At 41.3% G+C, this 9,805-nt stretch overlaps 1 protein-coding gene across 1 annotated transcript in view; it reads left to right on the plus strand.

Annotated features, from left to right (window-relative positions):
* Positions 1-9,553, plus strand: part of acer2 (alkaline ceramidase 2) — a 28,043-nt gene extending 18,490 nt beyond the window's left edge. Inside the window, exons 5-6 of the mRNA XM_078396943.1 lie at positions 3,942-4,079; positions 7,474-9,553. Of these exons, the coding sequence (XP_078253069.1) occupies positions 3,942-4,079; positions 7,474-7,660 (325 nt within the window). The 3' untranslated portion in view covers positions 7,661-9,553. The remainder of the gene's footprint in view (positions 1-3,941; positions 4,080-7,473) is intronic.
* Positions 9,554-9,805: the final 252 nt, after the last annotated feature.

Raw genomic sequence — 9,805 nt, forward strand, 5'->3', positions numbered from 1 at the left:
TTGACCTCATTCAACACTCACGAGGAACATACAGCCTTATGGCTATGATGGACACTGTATAGTGGTTGGACATACTGACAATGGGACATTGGTGTTGTGGATTGTTCTAGTTAGGAATGATAAAGAACATTGTAGAAATAATTATTGCCTACCTAAATGTATCACTCTCTGCAGTTGTGATTGGAAGTCCTGTGAGCTATGCTACCTGTCAGTGGGTAGCTAAGAACATCACATTGAGGCTTGATAAGAGCTTGGAATGGGAGAACAGGATCCAGTTGTTCCGGTTCATGTGGTACCCGACAACATTAGTAGAATTATGAATTAGGAATAGGTTTGCTAAGAGATATTGCGTAGCATGAGACTAATTAAAGCACTTAATTTTGAAGGTAGTAGTCTCCGGATTGTTACTGGAGTAAATTCACTTATCTTAGATTGGACCAGAGAGTTTGTTTGTTTTTGTTTATTATTCTCACATGCATTGAGGTACGGTGAAAAGCTTTTGTTTGCATGCTATGCAGTCAGAAAACATGAATACAGAAGATAGACACAAAAAGCTGGAGTAACTCAGTGGAACAGGCAGCGTCTCTGGAGAGAAGGAATGGGTGATGTTTCGGGTCGAGACTTTTCTTCAGACTAGTTAGGGAAAAGGGAAACAAGAGATATTGACGATGATGTAGAGAGGTCAATCGTCATACCAATAGGTCGTAAGCTGCCCAAGCGAAATATGAGTGGTGAATACCCAGTGGTATGAATATTGATTTCTCTAACTTCAAGTAACCCTGCCATTCCCAATCTCTCTCTATCCCACCCTCACCCAAGTTGCACCTGCTTCTCGTTTTCACCCACCAAACAACTAACAATGGCCTATTTCCTTTATTATCGTTACTTTTTTGCATATCTTTCATTCATTGTTCTTTATCTCTCGACGTCATCATCTATTTCTCTTTTCCCATTTCCCTAACTAGTCTGAGGCAGCATGAAGTGTAGACGGAGTCAATGGAAGGCAGTCTGGTTTGTGTGATGGTCTGGGCCATGTCCACAGCTCTCTGCAATCCCTTGAATTCTTGGATGAAGCTGTTCCCGAACCAGGTGAACGAACAATGTTATGGAAGTAATTACGAGAAGTTGAGGCTTGATTAAGTAACCTTTTGACAAAAGATTTAAGAAGCAGAGGCAGGGGTGGGCGATGTGGTGCCTCATGCCTGCTCCATCATTCAAAAACACAATGGATAATTTTTCACCTTTGTTCCACTTTTTCTGCAATGGTCCTACATCCCTTGATTCCTTTGATATACAAAATCTGTCAATCTCTAAATTCACCATACTCAATGACTGATAAGGTCAAATAATTTGTAATAATTTTGAGGAACAATTGAGCGTTTATTTTGCACCACAAAATGGAAATAACGTTGGTTTGTTAAAACAGATCCATTCATTTTCCAACAGCAGGCTTGCCCTGCAGAATATATGTTGTAAACTTTATGTCCTACAGTTATAGGAATAAGGAATCATCTACATTTAATGCCACATGAAGTGGATAGGGATAAAAAGGAATTATTCTGGACCAGAGTTGCACAACTTCTAATAACTGAATATGGAGGTTCTTTGAGTTCACCTTCCAGCTGCGGTTGATGCTGCAAGACTATTTTCTCAGTGTCATTGTATATCTTACCGTGAAATGCTTTGTGTTGTTTTCCTATGTGAAGAAGCCTAAATAATTACAATTTTCTGTTTGAAATTAAAATTCTAGATGAATTTGATAGTAATTTGGAGCCTGAAATATTCTAATAGGTCCAGTATTTAGTTCATGTTTTACAAATTATTTTCAACCACAGAGTTTAGAACTCCAGGGTTGAAGCGACGGGGATCTTTTGGTTAACAGCAGCTCCACAAAAGATTTGTAATTTGCTTTGGCATATGTACTGCCACCTCATTATGCTCAGTAACACTCCCTTTAAGTGAAGCAGCTTTCTGTCAGAATAAGAAGCAAATGTATAATCTCATCTAATATCTCTAATCACATATGCCACTTCCAAACATGACAACTGTCTTCCCAGAAAAATTATTCAGTTTTGACGAGAGTAAAGCGGGAACGGATTTATTAAATCTGAACTAGGTTTTATTTTGTAATGTAAAATTTGCAGGAGGTTCAGCTGGCATTGAATGACCTTTTCCAGAGGAAGCTGCAGGAATGGAAAGGTCATTTCCCTCAGCCACAATAATAAGTCTCAGGATGTCCTGCACAAAATCAGCTTAGTTGTGTTATCGGATGTTAGACATAGAAATTAATCCTCCATGTATAAAGGACAATAGATAAGTCTATGATTATGGTGCTGAAAATGAGGCAGCTGGCATTTAACAATAAATGTAACTGCTTTTGAATGACCAGTTATGAACTGAGGCATGATTCATGAAAGAAAAGGGAAGAATAGAACGGATAGCTTGCAATTTTTTGCAGACATTTAAATTCAATTCATGGGATGTATCTCAACTTGCTAAGGCTTGACATGCTAAGGCTTCCAACGTGGCACATAATCAACACAGAACAGCTAAAATGCAACAATGAAAATTTACTAAACGCATCAGGAATTATATATATCTTGTGAAATACACATTTCTTCCCTTCTTGGTCAATTTTTAAGCAGTTGCTCTTCCAGCACATTAACATTAATCATCCAAAGTAAATAGGAATGTAATAAGCAAACCATTCTGTCGAATGGTTAAAGAAGCTGATATAGGTCTGCATGCATCTGGCCATTCACAAACCAGCCCTCTGCTCAATAAAAACTCCTTGTGTTGTATCGGGGATATATTTCAGCATATGTTGCAAAAACTAGTACCTATTTAAATATTGTAAAATTAAATAAAAATAGAAAGATATACCTGGTGCCTGGAAATTAAATTATTTCCCACTCCCTTAAAAATGGAGCAAATCATTCCCACTTGTGTCTCTACCAACTACATCGTATCTCAATTGGTTTAATACTTTAACCTTCCAGTTGCTTTCTGTTTCTGATTAGGATGTGAAAATATCAAATTCCACCCTAGGCAACTAGTGAGTGGACAACAAAACCTCTTGAAATATGGGGTTGACATCCATTGTAAGAGTAAGTCTTTTTGTCCCTTGAGCCTGATTTTCCATTCAACAAACTATGGTTGACTTGTGACTTGACTCCAATTCCCCTCTTTCCCCCATAGTACTTGATACCTCTGGCTATCACAATTATTAATCTCAGATCTAAAATTGACAATTCGTCCAGTATTAAATGGTATTTGCAAAGAGGATTTCAAATTTCTGTTAATCCTTGCATGAAGAAGTATTTGCTAACTTCATTCCTAGAAGACCTGGGTCTAATTAACAAATAACCTCTAGGTGATGCCAGTCTTCCGTATTTGTTGAACATGCACAGAGGTCCATAATAAACAGACATGGACAACCAACAGCTGGTAACTCCATGGAACTGCTGACTGACTGTCAGACAATATAATGTGGCCATTATTTTTATCTTTTATTGTACATTTTATGAAAACAAAGAATGGAATACATTATTTTATCTATAAAATATCATTTGAAGCCAATGACATTCTCATAATCTCAGCAGAAGAATTGTGAGAATTCATCCTGCGTGTAACTTGTTTAGTTTATTGCAAGCATTCAGTGATTTGTTCAAGATCAGCATTGGTAGAAACATTCAGTGTCCCACAGCCCTTGGTTGGTAAAGAAGAAACAACCAGAAGGGACAGGGAAGCTGGTTAGAAGATACGTGCAGCTATTAGAATTTCAGCTTATATTCTGCTATTCTCTCACTGTCAAAGTACAGATATCACTATATTTTCTATTTGAGTTATCATTTTTTTTCAATTTCACCTAAAACGAATTGTGCTTTTGCTGCATGTGCATTATGTTAGGCTTTCACTACTTGTGTTTTGTGCATTTTCAGGTGTGAAAATATGCGAGTATACAAGCTGGGTCTCCTGGCAGGCTTTTGGTGGGCTTTAGCACTGCTCTGCTGGATCAGCGATAATCTTTTCTGTGAGCTCTGGTCTGAATTCAACTTTCCATATCTACATTGCGTCTGGTAAGATGCATGCTGACAAATTATGATTGAAATAACTTTAATAATTTCTCTTCAAATTTTTGTTTTCACACTGTAGTCAAATTGATGGCTGGGAAGGTTTAGAGAGATATAGGCCAAACACAGGCAAATGGGACTAGCTTAGATGGAGCATCTTGGTCAGCATAGACGTTGGACCAAAGGCCTATTTCTGTGCTGTGTGACTCTATGACTCCATATTGAAATAACACTATCATTAAAAAGGAGCAAATAGCAGAGACTGGGTTCCTTCAAATTTTAAGCAGATAGATAGTGATTGTCTGTCTTAGAAAATGTAATAGTATCAAATTGTTCCTCTCCAAAATGAAGAGTCACCAACATTTCTCTCTAGTTTCCTAACTTTTAACTAAGTTCTATTTACTTAGATATGGCCGAAAATTGTGTTAGCAGATAAAATTGTAGACCTTGAATAATATTCACATTGATGGGAATAGGATTTAGTAGGAGTTAAGGTAAGAATGATCTAATCATTGTCAAATGTCTAACAATATTTCAACATTGAAAATGTCTTTACTATTCCAGTTTCAGATAAATGAAATTGCAGTTACTCTGCAACAAATTTGATTGATCATCAATATTTTCCTCAGTGGAAACATTGGACCTAGACAAATGGAACTTCCGCACTCCCATAGTACAGAGAGTTGGGTCAAAAGCAGCTTGGCAAAACAGAGCTTTCACCAGATTAGAGGGATGTACCATTACAGCTCAGATTAATTTGCACGTTGATGATTTGCTGTATAAATTGTAACTCATACATTTCTCAAAACCAGAATTTTTATTACTATATATATTTGGAAACAAGATGCAACCAGCTATTTTATAATTGTATTTATTGCTGCACATTTCCATTTCATTTGCGATGCATATCACTGCTGTTTAATCTGTTACATGTATTTTAGTAAAATACAGGCCACATCTGCTTGAATCTGCTTTGAGCAGACGCATATCAAACTCTTTTACTCCTATACCTGAACTCACAGAGGCACAAAAAAAAAGAACTGCATTCAGCTGGACCCATTGTATAAAAGGACAATGCACTGTATTAAAATAATGAAAATAAAATAATGAAAATAAAACAATGAAAATAAAATAATGAGATAAAAACAGAAAATGTTGGAAATGCTCAGCAAGTTGGCCAACATCTGAGGAAAGTAAAACACAATTAATATTTCAGGTCCAAGACCCTTTCTTTATCAACAAAATAATGGATAGAAAAATATCAAATAACCATATTATAAATTAATGGTCATTGTTGGCAGGAATACTTCATGGTTAACATTAATCAAAATATCCAACAATCTGCCTCTCAGGGAATCTCCTTGCCTGAGGTCACCTGTTACCGGGTCCTGATTTGTCTTGTTTTTATTCCCTTCTAGTTTTTTTTCCCAATCTCCCTACTACAATTATTCTGAAGAAGTGCCCCAACCCGAAATGTTACTTATCCTTTTTCTCCAGAGATGCTACCTGACTCGTAGAGTTACTCCAGCATATTATGTCCTTCTTCCCTTATAACATAACATAACATAACATAACAACACTTTATTGTCACTCGGCACAACACCGAGCGAAATTTCAGCAGTCACACAAAATACAGCAAAAAGAAAAGAACACAGGACACCCGACCCCAACACAAACATCCATCACAGTGACTCCAAACACCCCCTCACTGTGATGGAGGCAACAAAACTTCCCCTCTCTTCCCCCCGCACCCACGGACAGGCAGCTCGACCCCTACCGAGGCAAACGACACGCACAGCCCCCGCAAGGGGATGGAAGGCCCCCCGGCCGAGCCGCCCCGGGCACCGAAACATCCCGCGGCCACACCGGGCGATGTTAAGTCCAACGGCCGAGCCGCACCGGGCACTGAAACGTCCCGCGGCCGAACAGCGCTGACGATGTTAAGTCCAGCGGCCAAGCCGCACCGGGCACTGAAACGTCCCGCGGCCACACCGGGCGATGTTAAGTCCAGCGGCCAAGCCGCACCGGGCATTGAAACGTCCCGCGGCCGAGCCGCACCGGGCACTGAAACGTCCCGCGGCCACACCGGGCACTGAAACGTCCCGCGGCCACACCGGGCGATGTTAAGTCCAGCGGCCAAGCCGCACCGGGCACTGAAACGTCCCGCGGCCGAGCCGCACCGGGCACTGAAACGTCCCGCGGCCGCACCGGGCGATGTTAAGTCCAGCGGCCGAGCCGCACCGGGCACTGAAACGTCCCGCGGCCACACCGGGCGATGTTAAGTCCAGCGGCCAAGCCGCACCGGGCATTGAAACGTCCCGCGGCCGAGCCGCACCGGGCACTGAAACGTCCCGCGGCCACACCGGGCACTGAAACGTCCCGCGGCCACACCGGGCGATGTTAAGTCCAGCGGCCAAGCCGCACCGGGCACTGAAACGTCCCGCGGCCGAGCCGCACCGGGCACTGAAACGTCCCGCGGCCGCACTGGGCGATGTTAAGTCCAGCGGCCGAGCCGCACCGGGCACTGAAACGTCCCGCGGCCGAGCTGCGCCGGCAATGTTAAGGCCCGCAGCCGAGCCGCACCGGGCACTGAAACGTCCCACAGCCGAGCTGCGCCGGCAATGTTAAGGCCCGCAGCCGAGCCGCACCGGGCACTGAAACGTCCCGCAGCCGAGCTGCGCCGGCAATGTTAAGGCCCGCAGCCGAGCCGCGCCCCGGGGAAGAGACCTAATAAAATAAAGGTTTCCCCCCGCCCCACCCCCCCACCCCACCCCACACCCCCACCACACACCCCCACCACACATACACAGCCAAAAACAGAAACAAAAACCATCCCAACACCGACACAAACAAAAAAAAAGAAAAAAAGACAACAGACTGCCAGAGAGCCGCAGCCGTTAGGCGCAGCCAACTCCTCCCATCTGGTGTTCACCTCAAGGCTTTTGTGACTCAGGACTGAAAGGTTTTTACAAACTTCAGGAAAGCAACTAAAGTAGGCTGTCAATTTTATCTCAAGTCTGAACAATGGTATTATTTTACAATACCTTACAGAATCTCCAAATGTCAATTTATCGGTTATGAGAAAAAGTTAGTATTTGTAGATGTAAATGAAATGAACAGCAGAGAACAACTATTTTTCAAAAAATATATTGGTAAAATTAATAATAATATATATTTCGTGTTTTGTTCAATTAGCAATAGAATTGGTAATCCATGTGGCGTAAAAAAAACATGAATCAATGGGATAAAAACAGAATCAATGGGGAATGGGGGATGATCATTGGATTGGATAACATACAAAATATCTGATCAAGTTTATTTCCGGAAATTGTAAGAACAGAACTTTGAGAAATCCTTGCATTTATTCTCATCTTACTTTTCATTTTCCTTTTTGTTCCAGGCACATCTTGATCTGTCTGGCTGCCTATCTGGGTTGTGTTTGCTTTGCCTACTTCGACGCCGTCTCAGAAATCCCAGAGCAGGGCCCAGTTATCAAGTTCTGGCCCAATGAGAAGTGGGCCTTTATTGGTGTACCATACGTTTCGTTACTTTTTGCAGAGAATAAGTCTCAACTGAAAGTTACTTAAGAGCACCGTTACCTGTTCTTTTCCATATGTTGTTTTGATTCCGAGCTTGGGAGAGCTTTATTTCATGAGGCAGAAGGTGCCTCCCAAATTTCTTGATTTACGTACTTTGCACCTTAGATCCACAATAATAACACTAAATCTCTCAGGAGATCATGAGAGCAAAATTTGTTACAATTTGAAAATGTATGCTTGATTAATTCACAACCATTGGACCAGATTCAGACCCACCTAAAATTTGTTGTGCCAACTCAGTTAAATGATTTCAGCTTCCAGCTGGTATTAACTGTGGGTAAGAGCTCAACTACAGGAGTGACCAGTTCAAATTACCTTGCATTGACGATCCTGCAACTCTGAAAGTGACTGAGCATTGGGCTGGGGAAGGTGACATATCTCATTCTAAAGGTTGGTAGCTTTTTGAAAGAGATGGAAGAATGTGAGCAAGAGGGGGTACCTAGGTTTTCAGATGCAGCATCTGAGCCTCACACAATGAGGAGTGAAGGAACTAGCTCCTGAAGCTGGAATGGTATTGGATGCAAGTTCTGTGGCCAAACAGACAAGAAAACAGAGCCACAGGATTTCAGAAACCTTTTAGTCAAGATCACTACATGCGTCTTCAAATGCCCACCAGCAGTGCCATCGTCTGGCCTGCCAGAAACACACTTACAATGTCAAGCATTGCCGGTGGAACTCAGCGAGTCAGGTAGCATCTGTAGAGGAAACTGGACAAAAAACATTTCAGATCGTTACCCTGATGACATTTTGGATTGGAACTCTTCTTCAGACCGCAAACTGTGTCTCCATACAACATCAAGATCTATGAAGGAGTCCAGCCACAGGTTTGCATGGGGTCTTGCATGGAGCCACAGGACCTCACCTTTCCAATATGAACGTGATGGCTAGCTCCAGTTTGACAGAACAACTCAACTTCCATTGCAGTACAGCTGTCATCTGGAAGTGCAGGTCACTGGCACAGAAGCTTAGATTGCTGCCATCACTGCTGTAGGTGTCATTGTTCAAAAGGCCTCTCCAATAATTGTTGACAGTGATGGCCACAACTTTCATATTGGAAAGGGCAAGTTCCACGCTCTCTATGAAGCCCTATGCCATATGATGCCCTCAATGCACCGTGACATTGAAATCACGCTTTCTGGCAGACTTTGTAAAGCTCAATATTTCACTCTGTATGCCCATCAGCCTCCATCCATAGACTGTCTCTTCATTTGAGCCTTCTGCAATGGAACGTGCTTGTGACCTTCAATTTAAAGCACTTGCACTATTCCTTTTTTTTTGTCCTGTCCTTGAAAAAGTGACCTTGCCTCTATGCCATCCTCTAAACTACTCTGCCTTTCTCAATCCAACTGTTTTTGGTGTGGGGGCAGTGACCTTCCTTGGAGTACAGATCAATAAAGTATTGGTGACACAACACGAGGAATAGTCTATGTTAGTTTACATAAAAGGCACAAAGTGCTGAAGTAACTCAGTGGGTCAGGCAGCATCTCTGGAGAACATGAATAGGTGATGTTTTAGGTTGGGACCTTCTTCAGATCTTTTGTGATGTTTGTTTTGATGTTGTCCATTTCTTATTCAAGTTATTCATGTGTGAGGTTTGGGAATGAAGGATGGCAGGCTCTTGACCAGGGCAGAGGAGAACTCATTGTGCTTACATTGTATATCTCTAACCCGTGGCAACATCATTTGGAAAAGAAAACAAAATATTTATTTATATAGCACCTTTAATGATCATGGAACACCACAAGATGCAAAGCAAACACTTCTTGAATTGTAGAGCACCATTACAGAATCATAACTGTTAGATTATTAAGCTGCTTTGATATGAATGTTATTTTGTGAATGAAATCCTTGTCCTTAAAATGTGAATTTTCCTTAAGATATTTAAAATTATTAGCCATGTTTTATAATCTTGTGCATTTTTCTAAAGAAGTTGGTATTTGTAAAATGGATTAAACAAATAGTGATTTGAAGACATTTATATTCTATGAATTTCAACTTGGATTAGGATTTGTATTTGTAACTACTGTTCCAATTTTGTATTGAAATGAACATGAGAGATTAATGATTATTTTAATACATTTGCTATGAACACCGTGGATTTAATCGTGTTCTCTTAATTTGTTGTGTTTATAT

This window comes from Rhinoraja longicauda, chromosome 3, assembly GCF_053455715.1.
Source record: "Rhinoraja longicauda isolate Sanriku21f chromosome 3, sRhiLon1.1, whole genome shotgun sequence".
Classification (NCBI taxonomy): domain Eukaryota; kingdom Metazoa; phylum Chordata; class Chondrichthyes; order Rajiformes; family Arhynchobatidae; genus Rhinoraja; species Rhinoraja longicauda.